The sequence below is a fragment of the Python bivittatus genome, unplaced genomic scaffold (genome assembly GCF_059951505.1).
Source record: "Python bivittatus isolate LINGU-HERP-01145 unplaced genomic scaffold, Pbiv_v1 ctg000050_np1212, whole genome shotgun sequence".
Classification (NCBI taxonomy): domain Eukaryota; kingdom Metazoa; phylum Chordata; class Lepidosauria; order Squamata; family Pythonidae; genus Python; species Python bivittatus.
This window is the reverse complement of record NW_028277033.1, coordinates 5496768-5517334: the sequence shown is the minus strand read 5'-3', so window position 1 is coordinate 5517334 and position 20567 is coordinate 5496768. Positions and strand designations below refer to the sequence as shown.

General features: G+C 42.4%; 1 protein-coding gene across 1 annotated transcript in view; it reads left to right on the top strand.

Annotated features, from left to right (window-relative positions):
- The first annotated feature begins 1236 nt into the window (after positions 1-1236).
- Positions 1237-20567, top strand: part of ZCCHC24 (zinc finger CCHC-type containing 24) — a 111271-nt gene continuing 91940 nt past the window's right edge. Inside the window, exon 1 of the mRNA XM_007430170.4 lies at positions 1237-1925. Within this exon, the coding sequence (XP_007430232.1) occupies positions 1680-1925 (246 nt within the window). The 5' untranslated portion in view covers positions 1237-1679. The remainder of the gene's footprint in view (positions 1926-20567) is intronic.

Sequence of the window (20567 nt, the reverse complement as noted above, 5' to 3'; positions counted from 1 at the left end):
GGCTTTGGATCCTATCTCCAGAAATGTTTTTGATCAGATGAGTACAGAGGAAGGCAGTACCTCTGCACCACACCTTCAAGGAGCTGTCCCTTTTCCTGTGATTGAACTGCCATGTGCCATGTTCATCTTCCTGCACTCTCTGAATCACTTTTGGGTGATCAAAGCCACAGCGTTGCCCAGTTTTAGCAGGGACCATCCAAAGAGGAAATCTTAGGGATCCACCGTTAACTACAGTAGTGAAGAGGTGATGATGTGTGCAGGGCCAAAGCCCACCTTTCTTACTTGTGTTCCCACAAGTCATGGGATTTGCATCATGACATCCTGGCACACATTTTGTCACTTGTTTCCTTGTCTCCCTTGCAGTTTTCTATGAAGGAAATATATTCTTTGGGAAAAGAAATAAGTGGAATTCAGTGTGTTGACTGCTACTGGAAGCAGAATAACAAACTATATAGTTTGATTCGGCGTGCATTTCCAGAAACATCTGGCTGGCCACTTTTGGAAACAAATATTGAGCTATGTTTATATGGAATATCTTGATATCCCAGATGCTTTCTGAAGTCATTGGTTGCCATTGTTGGAAATATGCAGTTATTAAATGATGTGTGAGAGCTTCTTGGAAGCCCCTGACCGACCATTGCTGGAGAGAAGAGCTACATGGGCTTGATCCAGATTAGCTTCCAGAAGAATGTGTCTGGCCACTGTTCGAAATAGGAGAGAGTTTCCTACAAGCACGTAGTTCCCGCTGTTGGAAACAGGCGCCTACGGAGTTCCATGGACTGATGCAGTGAAAGTTCCCTGGAAGAATTTCCTTGACCACTGTTGGGAGGAGGAGGATGTCAAAGTACAAGCTTGACCCAAGAAAAGTGCTTCTCCGTGCTCGGCAGAGTCGAGACACATATTAAAACCGCACTTCCAAGACAGGCACGGCTGTATCCTGGAGAAGCAGCAGCGGCGTCTGCGATTTTCGGGGGGCGGGGGCGGGGGGGGGGCAGAGGGACAGCAGGCGCTCAGCTTTCCTCCGATTGGCCCACCTCTTCCCCAACATTCAAAGTTTTCCGAGGCCCGGAACTTTCAGCCGCCAATCGCCGCCCTTCTCCCGTCCCCCTCCCCGCCTGCGCCGTCCCCCCCGGTTATTCCTATTCAGCGAGGTGGTGCTGAATAAGTGCGGGAGCCCCTCCCTCCGGCCCGGAGAAGGAGGGAGCGAGAATAAAGCCAGATAGCGGATCGGGCTCGGGCAGGAGAGGTGGAGGGCCAGGGCAGCCGGCGGGCGGGGGGAGGAGGGAGAGCGCCTGCAAAGTTTCGCAGGAACTTCGCCGCCGCCGCCGCCGCCGCCACTCCTGCGGCGGCAGCAGCCCGAGTCGATCCGCAGCTATGCTGGGGGCGGGCGGTGCGCCGGGGCTGGGGGGTCCCGGAGCGCTTTAGGCAGGGAAGGGCGAGCCGAGCTGCGACGGGGCTGAGCAGAAGACCGAGGGCGCCGGGCGGCCGAGCGGCGTTTCCCCGCCTTCCTTCCCTCCCTCCCTCCCTCCCTGGACCCGGGCACCCGCGGGGGGGAAGACGCCCCCCAGGAGAAGAGGGGGAGCCAGCCGAGCGATCCCCAGGCGCTTGAGGAGGCGGAGGAGGAAGAGGAGGAGGGAGGGGGCCCGTCTCCGAGCGGGCCGCTGCGCTGGGGGGCGAGGATGAGCCTCTTGTCAGCCATCGAGACGAGCGCTGCCTCCGTTTACCAGCCGGCCCAGTTGCTCAACTGGGTCTATCTCTCCTTGCAAGACACGCACCAGGCCAGCGCCTTCGACGCCTTTCGCCCGGAGTCGTCCTCCTCGCAGCACCCGGAGCTGAGCTACCCCAGCAAGGGCACCGCCGAGCTGGGCTCGTCCTCGCTCAATTCCAGCTACCTTAACAGCTTCCTGCAGCTCCAGAGGAATGAGGTGAGCGACTCCCTTGGCCGGCGGGAGGGGGCTCGGGCCGGCTCGCTTTCCGAGGCCACCCGCCCCACAGAAATGCCTGGGGAAAGTCTGGAAGGAAGGGACCGATTTGGCTTCCCCTGGCAAGCGACCGGCTGGATCGCAAAGACCGCTCTCAGCTGAGGCTCGGCCTGCCAAAGGCGACCTGGAGGGAGTTGACTTTGCTGCTGGTTTGTGCCAAGGGAAGGAAACAGCCGGGAGACGGGGATGGGAAGGGAACAACTGGGAAAAGTTTGCTGAAAAGTTTGCTCATCCTTGAAAACTGTTGCACCGCCATGATGCTTTTTACAGTATGCAACTTTTCTCAAACGATTTCAAGATCTTCCTTCCTTCCTTCCTTCCTTCCTTCCTTCCTTCCTTCCTTCCTTCCTTCCTTCCTTCCTTCCTTCCTTCCTTCCTTCCTTCCTTCCTTCCTTCCTTCCTTCCTTCCTTCCTTCCTTCCTTCCTTCCTTCCTTCCTTTTCCTTGCTGGAGTATTTGAAAGCGAGGAGGCGCTTGGTGATTCAGTCAGCAGATTTTACACACAATAAGGCTAAAAGGCTTTGAAGGATGTTTCTCTTCTTGGAAAGAAGGTGTGGGACCTCTCAGTCAAGGTCTTGGATCAGTTTAGACTCTCATCTTAAGGAAAGGTGGCGGGGAGGAGAAATAACTGGTGGGCTTGAATGCCAAAGGATGGGTTGAGACTGGAAGGGCTGTTGAGCGGGAACACAGTTCATTTCAGTTTCTTATTTTGATCGTTGGGGAGGGGTCTATTTTGAGAGGCATGGGGGAGCATAACTGAAGAATGGCTTCACCTCTCAGACACAAGGCAGACTACACTGGGGCGTCACACCTGTTGATATTATGGTCAATGATTACCCAGGCTTAGGGCTTGATGAGAAGAAATATTGACATGTAAAATCTGTGGGATGGGGGAAGGAAGGTTGCAACCTTTGCATGGAGCATGATTGATTTCTGAATCTCAGACAACACAAGAATAGCCCTGCTGGATCAGGCCAAAGCCTCTCATGGTCCAGTCACTGGTGGCTCACAACATCTTGTGGAATCCCTCAACCATCATTGTGCCAAAATAGACAGGCTTGTTTCCCCTTCAAGAATGTCTAGGGCTACTATGCAGATGATAGAAATCACTAGTGGGGAATGGAGTTGGCATCCCACAGTGGCTAATGGGACGCTTGGAGGATGCTTGCAAGCAGGAAGGGGAGATACACTCTTTTCCTACCATTGTTCCTCTGCAACCAGGATTTGGAGGCACGCTGTCCCCAATCCAGAGCTAACACTGAGTCTCTAGACTCATTGTCTTTAACAGACCTGTCTTCAAGGAAAGTATCCAATCCCCTTTTACTCCACATTAGCAGCCATCATTGCATCTTGTGCTACTGAATTCCAGAAGTTAATTAGGCACTTTTCCTTCATCGGTTTCTAAACCTCCTCTCAGTAAGCTTCATGGGATGACCCCTGGTCCTTGTGATTGTGGAGAGGGAGAACAAACTTCTCCCTATCTTCTTTCTCCATGCCATGCAGAAATCTAGGGCCATCATCTGTAGGCTGACTAGGAAGTCAAACAAACATCCTGGAAAAAGACAAATAATTTCCTAGTTTTGTTGTCAAGAAGCCACACAAACATGTTGATGAAGTCACCTGGAATTGGGCTCAGATTGTGGGCACTTTCCTTTTTTCCTCTTAAGAACATCCCTGTAATTGTTACAGTATTGTACAAGGACTGGGGGAGTGTCTACCATAATCCCCAGCCAAGACATCCAGTGTTGCTTGGGCATGTTATAGGCAAATACATTTGAGGGATATCAGGTTGGAGAAGGACTCAGATGAATTGCTGTGTTCATGAGCTATGAAAAGAATAGAATCCAACTAAGTGTTCTGAACCACACTTCCTTTTTACAATGTAATCTTGGATGTATCTAAATGCTGACCTTTGCAACTGGTTGTGAAATTTTTTCCCTCAAATCTTTGTAACCTTCTAATTAGGTGGCCATTCTGCCAATGTTTGCAGAAGGTCTTCAGGCAATGCAGTAATGATGTCACATAGCGGGCTTGGTATGTAACAAGAGCCGTGTGCTTGACACCTACTCCTCTGTGGGATATTGGTGTGGGTCAGTTGTGTGAGTTGCATGCAAGCTACTTGCCAAATGTGAGTAAGGGTGGCCACCAGCAGATCAAGTAAGGGAACTTTTCAAAAGTTAGCTGCTCTTCAATTTTAACTTTTAGACTTCAGAAAAAAACTGAAGACCTGGTTCTGCCATTACACATGGGGTGGGGACGGGAATAGTCAGTTTTGGGGTTGGCTGGTTCCCTAGTCTTACCTTTGACCGCTATTATCTGGTCACAGGCTGAAATAATATCACTATCTCTCGGATTTTATTGCATTTAATAATTATATTTTATATTTGTATTATTTATGTTTTTATTGATTTTAAATTGTTTTGCTGTGAACTGCCCAGAGTCCCTCCTTGTGGGGGAGCTGGGCGGTGATATAAATTTGACATATAAATAAATAAACAAATAAACTCACCGGTAACCGAAGAAGGTAGATGTGAGTAGATAGGTTGGTAATGTATGTGTGTATGTGAGAGCCATTGTTTTTGTTCTTACTTGCAGTGCTGCAGTAATACTTGAGTAAAACCATGTCTTGGTCCAGTTTGCAAAGGGCAAGGATTGGTTAAGTTACTCAATACAATAATTGTTGCATTCTCTGAAGGACTGACTTGTCATGCAGAACTTTTCTTCCATTCACAAAACATATTCCATAATACAGCTGTTATTTATTTACGTGCCATAAACTGCTTCACTGTTTCTGTGGCTACAGATTAATACAGCTCTCAGACTCGAAATTGCTCCATTAGTCTTCCTGAGGCTGGAATTCAAGGTTTTAGATCAGTTGTTTCCCAACCTGGGTGCCTTCCACGTGTGTGAACATTAACTCCCAGAATGCCCTAGCCATCCTGGCCATTGCTGAGAATTATGGGAGTTGAAGTTTATACATCTGGAAATTTCTGGGTTGGAAAACACTGTTTCAGATTATATGAATGTTCCTTACTGCAGTCATCCAGGTTGCCGTGGGATGTTAGAACAATCAGAAAAATGGAACACCAAATTTTGTCTCGAGCTTAGAATGTTTTTCACACCAGTTGTGACTGTCCTGCTCCATTGCTTTCAACAGGACTTCACTGTATCCAACTCTTGCTGGACCTTGCCCAGCATTCTGTAATACACACCAGTCATAATAATCTTGGCTGGTCAAGTGCTTTCTCCAGTTCCAGCACTGATCCTAAAAGTTGCTGTTTGTGTCCATTGTGTGTGTTCTGCCCATAATAGGACACATTTCCAGGAGAAAAATGAATAAAGTCCTAGCTGTATGGCCATTCAGCAGATCATGGATTGAAATAAGGAAGGCTTCATGGAAAGAGAAGACTGGTGTGTTCAGATCCAAAGTTCTGAAGTGCAGAATAGTTGGCTGTGTCTTCTTCTGTGGGGTCATCCTTCAGCCCCACCCAGATAGCAGATGGAGTACATGGCTCATAATACAAGGCTGCTGAGAGGTTTAAGAAAATAAATAGGTTTGTATCTCCCTCCTCTCTCCCCCTTATGGTCAGTCATCCACCTAGCTGTTTCAGTCCCCCAGCCCAACTAGATAATCAATATTTTCCAGCACTGTCTGGAATTGAGAGACCATCATGCCTGCAGGCATGCCTTTTAGCCCAGGGATGGGCTGTCTATAGTCCAGAGGTGGCATCTAGTATTCCCAGATCATGCCTTCAAAATTCAGCAGCAATGTAGCCAAAATTTGGTTATTTGATTGGGGGTGTTTCTGGGGGCTGGGGGGGAAGTCTTTAAGGGTGGGGATAGGAGTGGAGGGAGAGCAGTAATCCTCACAGGAAGCCTAGTGCCTGCAGAGACAGATGGAACTCTGTTACTTCCTGGTGGTGGTTGTTGATCTGCCTGGGGGAAAAGGAAAGACAGACAGACCAAGAGAATGGATGGCCTGACTGGGTTAGAGCCACCATGGGTAGAGTTATCAGGAGGTTCACCTGATAACATTCCCTTGTGTGGATGTGTCTGTGAAAAATCCCTCAGGGAGAGGGATTTCCCTCAAAATCCACTTTTGAGGAACCCCTCTAGGTGTTCATCTGGGCTGGCAGGTACAAGGCAAGCCAAACCCTCTCTTAATCCTCTTATGTCTAACTGGAATTACTTTGGAATGACTTTGCTTGGTTTTACTCCAAGTAAATCCTGGGCTATTGTAACCCTACAGCTGACTCGGTTCAGCTGTTCTCTTGGCACACTTCCGGCCTATGGCCCAGTTGAGTGCATCCTGCAAATCCAGCTGGTGTGTGTGTGTGTGTGTGTGCATAAAAGTCCCTCTTGCATGTCCTCCCAAGTGTGTGGCTTCAGCTAGATAAATCTCTGTGGTCTTGTTCTAGCTGCAACCCTCAGAGAGGTGGGGAAAAAATGACTTTTTTTCCATATTTGAAAGTTCCCTGCCATCTTTGCAGGCCAGCCAGTCATCGTCCAAGGCTGTTGTGACCCAAGTGCAATGCAGAAGGGATAGTTTTCCTCATATAGGGAAATTAAAGCAATTATACATTAGACCTGCCTAGGAAATGTCTTCATTATCAAATAAAAACAAGAGGGGAAGAGAGTCAATCTCAGAGCGGCTTGTTTTAAGAAATAGGTCTCTGGCATATCAGTTTAAAATATGTGTGTGCATGCTAAGAAAATGTGTTGAATATCCTGTTGCTCTTCCTAAGGCTCATTAGATTCCAGAAAGAGCTTCTGGTCTTCATTGTTGAGTGAAGACTCAAACATACAGCATAACTTTAATCCCAGGACATATTTGAAAAGAATGACTGCAAAATTGTGGGAAGAAACAGATGGGGGAAAGTGATGTCACATGAATGATGGGTATATATTTGTGTAATGATGCTTGTGATGTCAGAGGGGCTTCTAAGAACATCTGTGGCTTCAATCCTGCACAAGTTTAAGTTATTTGGAAAACATGGCTCAATAGAGATGTAATGGAAAGCCATGGTTGGAGTTTCTAAACATATTGGTCAAAGGGCCAAAGGAATTGCTCATCTTTTTTCTTGTTCAGTAGGTTCTAATAACTGTGATTTAGAACAACCTTCCCAGTATCCATGGAGATGATCCATCATCTTCAATTACATAGGCAATGGTCATATTAGCTGGGAATCAGGATAGCCAATCCTGGACACTGTTGTTGCTTTTTAGTTGAGATGTTTCACAGAAAGCCTGAACTCTTGTTGAGGGGGTGGAGGGGAGGTATACTTGTTGGACAAGGGTGTAAGTGCTTCATTCCTATATTATACTTCATGATGAACATTAAAATGACATCAGTTGGGTGGGCTGGATATGTAAAAAAGTGATGGTTGGAAGATGGTAGCTCTTAGAATTGATTCAAAGAGAACAAACCCAACTGCAGGGCATTCTGGGAAAGATATTACTGCTTCTGTCTCAAATACATTAAATTACTGGTCCCATCAACCATGAAATACACACAAGGAAGCAAACTCCTTGACCAGAGTTGATTCCTAAGAGGTATCAGCTGCTCATTCAGCTGAATATTGCCTCCTCAGCCCCAAACAAGTGTCTCTGTCACCGTTTTGCCCCATCTATTTTTAGCACTGTGTCTGCAGACTTTGGGAATGTGATGGTGACACCACAGAGAATTAGAAAGGCTTGTTAGGAAATATCTCATCCATGCTGCCTGATGATGTCATTACCTTTATTTTTTGGGTGAATCCCGACTTCCGCATCAGTCATAGCTTAACAGCGAAGGAATCTCTGAGACCAAGATTACAGTAGATTTAGGAACAAGAATTTGCCTGAACTTTCGTGAGTCAGCTAAAGTATTTCCACTGGCAAAAATGGTCACTGTAGATTGCTTTCTCAGTTAATGTCATTGCTGCTTCAGATCCCAGAAGCTTTAATGCAAAGGAAAGCTCATTTGGTCTCAGTATCACTTTCTTTTCCTTACTCTGAGCTGAATTTTTTGAAGTCTACTCCTCCTGTTTAGAGGAGGAGTAGACTTCTCTGGAATTCTTCACCGCCCAGAGCTGTTCAAGTCATTCTGAATAATTTGGAATCATTAGCAAACGGCAGCTTTGCTACTTATCCCAACCTTAGATTATGTGTGAACAAGTGAAAAAGCACTAACCTAACTCGAGTCTCCTATGTATATATCCTTCCTTTACAAGGACTGATCGTTTATCCTCGTCCTCTGCTTTCAGTCCTTTACCTTGCTCCCATCTCTTTAAGGATGATTCTTCCTAACGTTTTTCCAATGCCTGCTGGCTTTAGAATCTCAATTGCTTTTTATTTGAAGCAAAGCAAATATAAAGAGGGGAAAAGGAGAATGCATTTATTATATTATTATTGTGATTATTTTTAAAGGAGAATAAACAAACAAAAGCAAACAAATTTAGGGAGCATAATTTAGGAGAAATAGAAATATTTTAACATCCGTGAGAGTGATCCAGATAAAGAAGTAATTTGGGGTCCTAATGCTTTGTAATAGTGAATTTGGCACTAATAGCAGGAATTGCGTTTCTTTTGTAGTATAGTTTTAGGAATCCTATTCAGTAACCCTGCTGCAACATTAATGATCCCCAACTGTTGAACTATTTCCTGATTTATTTAAAAAACTTTTGACTGTAAAGAATGGGTATTGCCACCAAAGATGGCAATGTCCACCATCTCTGCCAACAGAGGTTAGAAAATCTACAATTTACATTTTAGAGAAGTGTCACGCTAATGTCACATGTTAGCAGTGTCATGTCATCTGGTCCAAGTGAAACCTTTTCTTTTTATACAGGCTTGGCATGCTCAAAACATTCCCCAATAATTTAATTTATAGAGGAAATTTTATTAGTAATAATATCGTTGGGAATAGTACTTTAATGCACAACCATATAGCAAAAACATTACAGTGAGTACAGCACTGCAGTGAAAGGTTGCTATTCTATTCTATTCTATTCTATTCTATTCTATTCTATTCTATTCTATTCTATTCTATTCTATTCTATTCTATTTTTTTTTTTGAAGCTGAAGGAATCATGCCTTTGGTGTGTTTTTCCCTTGAAAAATGGGATAATTATATGTGTATAATTTTCACCCTTTCCAAAAGACCTGTTCCACCCTCCTTATTGGACTACTCTTGGTAGCAAATGATGCTTCATTTTTGAAGCTCTGTGTGCTTTTGCCATGCAGAAGGCATCCTTCATTCAGCAGGAGATATAACCCATCCTTTACTTTTCTTGCTTCTCCCCCCCCCCCATCAACTGGATCCTCTCTTAGCTTAGCTGAGACTGAGGGGTGATGACCACGAGTGGCACATAACTTATGTGGAATATTTGGAAAGTGCCCACATGAAGAGAAGTAAAAGAGTATAGGAAGTAAGCTGGCAACATGTTGCTGTGTGGAAGGAAGGAAGGAAGGAAGGAAGGAAGGAAGGAAGGAAGGAAGGAAGGAAGGAAGGAAGGAAGGAAGGAAGGAAGGAAGGAAGGAAAAGAAAGAGAGAGAGAGAGATGTGCCAGAGCAGACAGACTCTGAACGGGTCCTGTTAAAGAGAACTGCATAGCAAAGTCTGTGTATGTGACTGGCATGCTGACCAAAGCAACTGGGTAGGAAAAATATAAAGCACCATTATGCCCCAGTATTTCTCTCCCTCTGACTTTTCCCACCACAGTAGCTGCCTCCTTAACAAACCTTGCTGGCTGCATAAAAATCAGCAGCACGTTGAATGGTTAAATCACAAGCTGAAAAGGAGTACATGTTTTGTTCAGAAAAGAAGGCTTAAGAGATACCCCCTTTCCAGTTCTTCTTCTTCTTCTTCTTCTTCTTCTTCTTCTTCTTCTTCCTCCTCCTCCTCCTCCTCCTCCTCCTTTAAATCTGCAAAGGATCCTCAAACATCACATGTTTCAATAGGCATTTGGATTTTATGAAATGGAGGATTGCCTCATGTTTCTGGATCAAACAATTGTTGCACACTGAGCTAGTAATAAATAAAGCTGGCGATTGGAAGGGGTATGGAGTTGTTATGATTGGTGTGATCCAGTGGCCCTATTGTGTCAGGGATTCTGGCTGAGTGATCTAGGTCCATTTAATCCATTAGCTGGCATGGATCCCCAGCTTTCCTTAAAGAGGAAAATGAAAAAGAATGGCAACTTTTTGGCCCTTATAAAGTGTGTGGAAAAAAGCACAAGGCAAAGTTTCTGCCAGAAACTGTGCAGGAGAAAAAGAGCCCATTCCCAGGGATTGTCCATTATGGGGGAAGGGGGAAATCAAAAAAGTCAAGTTGCAATCAAAGTCTTGACCCTTTTTTAGGTGCGGTTGTAGCCATCTTCTTAACAGGTTTGACCCACCCTTGTGGACACCCCTGCTAACTTTCATTGTTAGAATAACCCCTAGCTCCCCAGCTTGGCACCCAGAAGGAATTACGTATTTGTCCTGATGGTCTTGGAACTCCCAAGCAAGTGTTTGGAGATGATGACGATGATGATGGTGATGATGAACTAGAAGTTAATATGCTACAATGCAAAACACCAGCTTCAAGCAGAACTCTTATGTCCAACTACAGTACTTTGGAAATTGTCTTAGGAAACAAAGCAGTTGGTAATCAATAAACGCCACCATCAAATATTTGAAGATCTTCCCTCTTTTAATATTATTTAATGAAATCATATATCACCCAAAGTTTGTAAGGCAAGATCATGTAGGTATTTGACTATATTTATGTACAGTCTTTTTTTCTTCTTCTTAATTTGCTCTTGGTTTTGTTTAGGGTTACCTCTTTCAATAATGATAGTAATTTAGTTTTATTGTTATCATTATTGAAATTTATTTATTTTGCAAAAAATCTCTTAAAATCTTAATGGAAGGAGCTTCCTTTTGGAAACACTATAAACCCCTTTTGAAATGGAGTTTTCGTCTCTCATTGTTCAGTGGAAATAAGATAGGTATATGGGACATTTCCCACAAAATCTATGGATCTGTTTATTTTCTATTTTCTATTTATGATCGTAATGTTGTAATTTTAATTGATTTTAACTGTTTTGTAAATGGCCCAGAGTCAGTCAACAAGATGGGTGGTGACAAATTTGATATATAGATAAATTTAAAAGAAAAAGTATTGACATCCGCTAGGTGGCAACAATGGGTTAGAATTTTATGTATCTCTTTGCTGCCCTCTAGTGGACACCTATATTATTTCAGCCCAGTTCTGGTAACACCCATCCTGAATTAAAGTGAACAGAGACCTTGGTCTGCCTGTGTAGTTCTTTTGTTGTATTTCCCAATCTGATTATTTCCCTGCCCAGAAACATCTGCCAAACCCAGTAGATTTGCCTAGAAGAAATTAACTCCAGGACTGGCTTATTCATTTTAAATGATGCTAAATGTTATCAGTCAGATGCATCCTTTTCTATTTAACCAGTGCTATTAATCTTCAGGCATTGGCATCATAACAGCAAAAGATTGCCTGTGTAACATTTCACAATCAAATAACATCAAAAAGTCATTTACATTTTGAAGGGCAAAGCTGAGGGCAAAAGCTGATGCTTCCATGAGACCAGTGTTTCTCAACCTTGGCAGCTTTCAGATGTGTGGACTCCAACTCCCAGAATTCCCCAGCCAGCCATGCTGGCTGGGGAATTCTGGGAGTTGGAGTCCACACATCTGAAAGCTGCCAAGGTTGAGAAACACTGTGTGAGACAGTGTTCAGCAAATAGAAAATCCCATAGTTTGAGTGGATAATGAGATCAGATGATGGGCTAGAAAAAAAAATTATGCTTTGCAAGTTTGAGAAGAAGAGGAAGATGTTGTGAGGGATCAAAGAGGAATAAGATGATGTAGAGGGATCGAGGAGCAGCTCAGAATGTTCTTAGAAGAGCTCCAGATATTACCATGGAAAGGGGAAGATGGACAACGTTTGTTAATTCATTTGCAAGGCGTTGAGCCTGATTCAGTGACATTGCACTAAAACCCTGAGGTTCTAAAATGTATGAAAAAGAAAAAAAAGGTTGAACTAGTAGGATATTAACATCAGAGAATAGTTGCTTCCCTTCCGATCACTCTATCCATTTTCCTTCTGATTAGTCAGAAGTTTTTGCCTGCTATGTAAATTAGATTTATTTCTTTTTGCTCAAGAGTCTCTCTGGCCTAATATTCAAAAGGATCTTATCTGTTTGTCTTTCTGTCCGTCTCGGTTTCCAACATTCTTTTGCCCTCTCATCAGACCAAGAAATAGAGCTGAGAAGTTTATTAAAGTTATCTACCCTCCAGACAAAAGTCAGGGAGAAAAGCCTTTTCTTCTTTTCTTTTCTTTTCTTTTCTTTTCTTTTCTTTTCTTTTCTTTTCTTTTCTTTTCTTTTCTTTTCTTTTCTTTTTTCTTTTTTCTTTTTTCTTTTTTAAATCTCAGAAAAGTAAATCAGGAGAGGGAGACACAGAAGCAACTCTTTGAGTGGAACATTGCCCGAGAGAAAATTCAGACGGTTAATGGTGAATCCATTTCCTTTCTGTGCTATTTTGTCTTCTAAAATGGTTAAGTAAGCTGATAACCAAACTGCGTCATGAAGGGGTTCTTCCTGCTTTCCAAGGGCCCTGGAAAGGAAAACGATAAACCAGAGATTGGAAGAGGAATAAAACATGTAGAGAAGAAAGTTTTGGACAAGGAAAACAAAAAAAAGCTTTGGAATTGCTGACTGTTTTCCTTTTTGCTGAAAATACAGTGGGAGAAGATAGACTTTTCAGGGATCGCTTCAGTCCATCGCATCTGTCATTACATGCTAAGAACTAGAAAAGGATTCTGCTTAAATCCTTGGAAAGCCACCTCAGGAACTAGAGCAGAGGAAGTAATGCAAGGGAAAATAGACTGTGTCAATATTTGACCTAACTATTTGTTGGCATATAGATCATGCTGGCTGTTGGACTGTAAATGTTAAAAACGTTGGGTTTGCCTTGTGGGTGTCAGCAATGAAATAACGACATTTTAACAAGGATAGTTTTGTGTTTTGTGATCCAAAAACATGTTAGATCATGATGTGTACAGAAAATTAGAAAGTAGCAGTTAAAGGATCCGTTTCCCCAACCCCATTCCTTGCTTCATTCCGATCCTTTCCTGCGTGTACTGGAGATTTTACACATGTGGAAATGTCCTCTGCCAACTGGGTCTCTTGTATCTGCAGACAATAGCATCTTGCAACCTTTTAGGGGAGTGGGCCCCATTTTGTGAAAACTGAGATCTAATAAAAATACCTTAAAAAACTAAACGGCCAGTATCTTGCAAGATCTCACCCAAGACCACAAGATTTGGCAATCGCAGAAGATTTTTGCCGTTCTGAATTGCTATTTTATTTCATTTAAAAAAATAGAGATCAGGAAGTATCATCTGTAGCACACTGGGCCCTCTTCCTACGTACAAAAAGAGAAAGGAGCAGAACTGCTAGTAATGGATGGGCATAAATGAGTGTGTGTGTCTGTAATAGTGATTTTTTTTTCCCTAATAGAAAAATTATACTGTTACAATTTTATAGCCAAAGTAAGTTTACTTGTTGGGCTCAGAGCTGATTCAGAGCAAAAAGAACATAAATCACTCCAGAAGACTGAAACGTAATCTAGGAGATCATTTTTAAGTGAGTAGATAGTCATCCTGAATATATTTTGCAGAACGTTTTTTGTTCCAATCTTCCTTTACAGACGCTGCAGTTACAAAACTGAATCTTCTGTCCTACGTTTGTAGAAAATGCTTCCAAATCTTTATTCGGTGAGCATAGCATATTGATGCCCCCAGTTGTGAAACAGGAAAATAGGGGCAACTTAACAATAGATAATGGAGTATTGTTTATAATTGGACCATGTAGACAAATGTATAGATGTGTACAGGCCTATTATATGCACACATACTCATTTAGCTCGAAAATGGCTCAGTATTTTATACTAAATGGAGGACAAGGGAAGGATGGGGAATGACATCTGCAACTCACCTGATTCCCTTCCAGTCAGTGGTGCCCTTGAGGAAGGGTTCACAGTTGGCAGGATGGCTGGTGGACCATTGCAATCAAGCCCTCCCCTCTCGAACATGCACGTGACAGCGACACACTGCTAAAAGGGGTAGGCTTGCACGGTAACCCTCCACCTGCCAGCTTGCTCATTTTGATCCCCTGTGGATATCAGTAGTTCCAGTATAAGAACTGGCCAGGGATAACAGTTTAAAGCAGTGAGATGCAGCAGAGTAAGGTAGAGGAACAGTAGATATGCTGTGTTTCTCACTTGGGATGAAATGTCAAGTCATTCATCTGTCGATGACTGGTGTGGGTCTTCCGGGCTGTGTGGCCGTGTTCTGGAGGTTTTGTTTCCTAACGTTTCGCCAGCACCTGTTAGAAACGTTAGGAAACAAAACCTCCAGAACACGGCCACACAGCCCGGAAGACCCACACCAGTCATCGTATGCCGGCCGTGAAAGCCTTCGACAATACATTCATCTGTCATTTACAGCCAAATGGTTGACATGTTGTATAAACAGCATCCATCTGGTTCAGCCTTTAGAAGTTCCAGATTGGAGCTAGCTCCATGACCCCAATTTAAATTTTGTGTATTTTTATACATAAATTAACATTTTTATTAAAAAGGCAGAAGGGTTAGCCAGATATTCAGAGACATCAGTGAAAGCAAAATGAAACAATCAACTAAAAGCATTTTTCAGAATAATTAGGCATGGTTTAGTAAGATTGCTCCCATGGGCACTGGAACATCCATCATTCCATACCCCACCCTACCCCAAATGAGTGACCACAGCTTCCCCAAAGGAAATTTAAATAAACAGACAAACCCTAGTAAGATGTCCAGATCTTGCAAGATATGAGTAAATCCTTGGAAGGTCTTGCAAGATTTCGGGATTTTTGTAAGATCTCAAGTTCTTGAAAACTTAGGAATGTGGTCTTCTTGTAAGTGAAAGTGTAGCAGATCCCTTTAGTGCAGTGTGTGCATTTTCCAACAGTAAACAAATCTAGGTTTTGTGACTTTGACTGCCAACTTTCTCTGTGTTAAAATAGGTGCTCTGTTTGGTTGACAGGGATCATCATTGTTGTTTAACTATTTGTGTGGCAGATACAGTTGGAAGGAAGTAAAACAGATCCATCAGCCATCTGTTTATCCATAATCATTTGTTTTGGCTGTTTTGTCACTAGAGCAGCAGTACCCACCATTTCCACCATCTTCCCTTTTCCGATCTCATGTCGCCCATCCCCAGACACTGCTGCGCCGAATCACCTTTATCAAGGGAGCGGAAAAGATGGAATTGGTCTATATAAATGGAAAATGGAATTTGTATGGGATTTTGTGTTTGAATGGAAGGAGAAGGAGAAGGAGAAGGAGAAGGAGAAGGAGAAGGAGAAGGAGAAGGAGAAGGAGAAGGAGAAGGAGAAGGAGAAGAGAATGAGGCATTTCCTATGTGTTTAAAGTTAATTTGTCAAAGAAATTAAATTCTTCTTAGCATTGAATCCTTAATTCCCAGTGGACACAACCATGTAGCTGGTAATGAAATGGACCTCTTTCTTCTTCTGGGATTTTTCTCTACTTCCCAATTTGCCTATAGCCCTGGGATTTCCTGATGATCTAACCATTATTTGGATCAGATGATATGTGCTAGATTAGGCACAGTAAACAGGGTTGAAAAAGGTTGTCGGTCTCTAGGTTTGTGCATAGCAGTCTGTTCCAGCTAGATGGAGAAACTCCAGAATCATGTTGTATATCCTTGGCAAGCATTCGCATGTAAGACTGCCAATTTTTTTATTTTAAAATGTTGCTTCTTTAATATTGGACGGCCTCTGTCTAGGCTGCTGGGTTGGCAGTTGTGACTATGGTGACATACCAGATAAAATGTCAAATCTACATGTTGAATAATTTATATGATTTATACCCCCTCGCCTGCATGGAGCCACAGTCTTGCAAAATATTTTTCTTGCCGTTTCTCTCTCAAAGTTATGAAGTAAGAGAACCTGTCTCTTATGTCTCCTACAAAGCCAGTTAATTCCCATTTTATTGAGCAACAGGCTTCCCTGACAGATTTTATGGTACAAAATAAATCAAGCTTCTAAAAATGTGTAATTCTCCCTTGAAAATTAAAACTCATTTATTTACGTGTATTATTCATTTTTAAAGTAGATTGCACTAAAATGTAGTGGGACGAATCCATGTCATGCGGAAGGCTTTCTAACTCAGATGGAACCACTGCTAAATTACAGCAGTTTCTACAAATGCATTATGGAAATAATTATTGGAACGAATTAACATTCCGAATCACGTAGTTTTGGAAATAGAAGCAAACTTTCTTACTTTCCTTGTTTTTTCTGCATATGGATATATTTACTACAAAGTCATTTGATCAGTGTATCTATGCTGTTCGCTGGACAGATAGTAAATTCCTTCTACTTTGACCTCAAGACTGATCTCTTTTAAGATCTGGCATTTATGTCCCTCAGTTTGCCAAGGGTACTGAACTGCACTGAAATTATATATAAACAACGCTGCGGCTCAAAATGGAATTGCAATAAAGGTTTCTTAGCCAAACATTTAATCACCATGGTGCTCTGCAGGAGGCATGACTGCCTCCATAAGTGTGTTATTTATTTATTTTTTTTAACACATATTTTCCATGCCTGCTATTTTTCTTCTGGACTTACAACGTCCTTGCTCATTTCTCACCTCCCTCTCCTCCTCTCCTCTTCTAACGTTCACAGTATCAAACGCCAATGAAATGCTCTGCCTATTTTTAAATTTGAAAACAGGCTTAGCGTAAATGGAGGACCAGAAATGGCTTTGGACTTGTACACCTCTGGTTTGGAAAAAGGTCAGAGAGTTGAACTCTTGGCAATTTAGCCACAATAAAAACAAATAAGCCAGTGTGTGTGCATGCCTGTGTGTGTGTGTGAAGTGTTACTTGCAGAGTGAATACTACTTTTGTCCCTTATATCGTGCTCATGTGCGTATGGCTTCTTTTGAGTATAAGTAGCCAATTGTTTAGCGTTCAGTGGATGAAATGGCACCCTGCTGGGAAGGAGTTAGAAAGGTCCACTAAGATTGTATCCTGTAGACTGGTCTCCTCCAGCTCCCTCCTGCATTGTTGGTTGTTGTTGTTTCTTTTCACTGGGACTCTCTGACTTTGTCATGGTATGAACTCAGCAGCCTACACAATATGAAATATCTTCCTTTCCTCACTTCTGCTCCACTCCTGCTAGCTCCTATACACAGGAGACGTAAAGGACGTGAAAGCAGCCAGAACGGGATCACATTTGCAAGACTGCCCAGAGCCTTTGACTTCAACCGAGCATCCCAAGATTATTTATGGCCAGTTGGCTCCGTGTGGCCTCAAGAATGTTCCTGACGTCTGTGGCCCTTTTAGAGCAGAAGGGAGCTGGCTTGTTGGATCAATGTTCTTTGTCTTCCTGTTATAGATAAGGATTGGCTTAGCACTGAGGAGACTCCTTGGCTGAATTTGAATCAAGGCATGCTCTGTCACAGAGTTATTGTAGGGATAAAGTGAAGGCAGATCCCCTTATAAATTGCCTTGCACTCTTGGAGAAAAGGCATGATATGAGTTTAACCAATAAAATAATAATCTCAAAGTAGAATATGCCAGACATGCTGGACTTGGGAATTTGCTTAGTCTCAGAACTAGTCCAACTGCATAATCCTTTCCATTTTTCTGCACTTCAAGATTTCTTCTTTTCAGCCTCCTAACATTGATTTATTGTATCAGGCCATGAAAAGGAACCATACGCATGACACACTCTTGCATATGTGATGCAAACTATTTGTAAGGAATCTTGTTTTATCATTCCTTTTAAACAAATCCTTCCTAATTTTGATGGTGGTGGTGGGGGAAATTATTGCTCTCCTTGTTAAAAAAAAAAGGGAGCCAGAAGCCTTGAAGATCTACCTCACAGCACTCAACAAATCAGAATTAAGTCACAATCTATCTTCTGCCTGCTCCAGATTTAGAGAAGGCAGAGATAAAGCATTCTGAGTTTGAAACATTGTGAGTCTGAGAAGCTGCATTTTGAGTTGAAATACAGTTGTTTTGAACTTGCAGTGGGTTGTCTTGACCATTCTGGAAAACTTTTTGACCTCTTGAGAGGGCATTTGAGTGAGAAATTGATGTTTTGAGCTTGAAAGAACCCTAGACATTTTGGAACAACCCATTTTGGCCTTGAAGCAACTCTTTCAAACTCAAAATGAAATACTCTGAGTTTGAAATGTTTTGGATTTGAAGCACTTTGCATATACCTAAATGTGATTAATTACAACCCTTTCAGCTGGGAACTGGGAATCCGTGGTTTAAAGGTTCTTCAATGGTGGTTCTTCAACAGAGGACTCAACTATTTCAGCAAAGGATGGTTCCCAGGAACTTTGTGGGAAATCATAACAGGTTAAATTGATACCAAACTTATATATGCGGCAGATGCGTATACACAAAGTTGAGATATTACCCTAAGAATTCCTTTCAAAAGAAGCATTTGCAAACAATACAAAAAAACAAGGTCAGTGAAGAATCAAAGCTTAGCTGAATGTATAAGAACAACAACAAACCTTTAAAATGTGATTCTAAAAAGTACCCTAACAATTGGCTGTGTCTCTGTTTTACCATATTGCAGAAAAATAAATAAATAGAAGAGGAGGAGGAGATTTTGGGTGCAAAATCTACTCTCTGATGTAGCTTTATTTCTGGTACCTACTGCTGGGGCTGGCCATAATTTTGGAAGGCTATTCCATTGATCTATCTCAGAAGAGAAAGATGTGTAGGGTAAGTTTCTCCAAGCCCACTTTAAAATGTGGTTAATCAACACATGGAAGTGAGCCATGTCTATCTTGCTTCTGAATGCATTTGATTTAACCTGGCAATTCTACCCAGGCCCAATCACTCACATTAATTTCTAGAACTGATCCAGGTTCTCACTTCTGAATTGGGGGAGAGGGGAGGAAAGTTTGTCGAATTGCTCGGGAGAGTGATTGATAATGTCTAGGCAGAGTTACATATCTTTGTTTTTCTCCTCTCTAAGGATAAAAGTAAACATCCCTGATCTTGATTCCTGATGATTTAATAGACATATCCAAGTAGTGTTCTTGGCATTGCTTTCTTTCGGGGATTTTTTCCCCCCAATTTCCCAGTCTAGCCTACCAGTTCGTATCTTAAATAGTTGAGAAAAGCCAAAGTTGGCTAGGAGCTGCTGAAAGTTCTGTTTATTTTATTGTAAGGGCGGCAGTTGACAAGAGGGCCAAAGCAAGCTTTTAAAGTGGGTGGAACCAGGTCCCATCTGGGAGGGAGTTTAAAGGGATGAAATAAATTCCTTAAGCCCTTGAAAAATTTAATGAATCCCTTTTGCCCCTGAAAGCCTCCAAGTCCCCTAAAAGACAAAAAGCAGCACCTTTCAGCAATCCAGTTTTGCAATGTTAGGTTCCGTCATAACACTGAAAAGAATCTATATGACCTATTGCCTTCATTAAGGGATAAATAAATATGACATCTGACTTTTCATGTACAAAAGATATTCCATATATAAAGAAGAAGGCGGCTTAATAATGACACATGATGCCCTAATCATGGTACTCTAATCCCAGACCATCCCAACTGGCTTAAATGAATGCCCATAGCCTCCAAACTTCAAACTCCTAGCACAAGGGCAGGCACTCATCTTGAAACTTTACACATTTTGTAGAAGATAAATGGGAAGAAGTGAGAATTCCCTCTTCTCCCTCTTCAGTGCCTACTCTTCTCCTTTTGTACAATTTCTGTTTCTGGTGATGCAAGAGGTCAACCCATGGGGTGTATGTTTAAAGTCAACCTATCAAACTAATAGAAACACAACAGCATAGAATGTAACCAGATTGTCATAGTGGCTTTGATCTGCCTCAAATATCTATTTGCTGAGGTTGTATTCAGTCAGTGGATGAGTGAGTACTACATCTGCAAACCGCTTACTCAGACTTGTTCTGCTATATTTCCAAGGCTAGTTGAAACTGGAATCCATCATAGCCTCCTCCCTTCCCAAAGGATCCTTTTTGGCTGCAATGTTGAACATTCCCAGTTTTCATTCCTTTAGTTTGAAAGCCCAGGTGATGTCATAATTTCCACTGAAAGCCCTTAATTTCAGAAGGGTTTATATTCCAGCTTGGGCCATAAAACTGTTCCCTGTGCTGGAAATTGGCACAAAAGGATGAAACACTTTGACCCTTTTTACAAGATCTGGAGCCCAGCACAACATGTTGGAGGAGCTTTTCTACCCATCGCTATTCCTCCACCCTCTAAGACAACTTTGTAAAAAATGATAGATGCCATTTTGGGGGCTTGCATGCAGCTCTCTTTGGAATAAAAGAAATGTATGATCTGGCATGCCAAAATAAAGTGCATTAATCCACTCTTCTACATCAGCAAATTTGCCATTGTTTTATTTAAAAGTTTATATTAAAGAATGATTATTGTTAAATATTGTCATTGTGTAATCTCCTGCTGGCCTGGCTTACAATAACATTAGGCGATAGTGTCCTCTGTTTCATTTTAGCTTAGCGAGATTTGCAA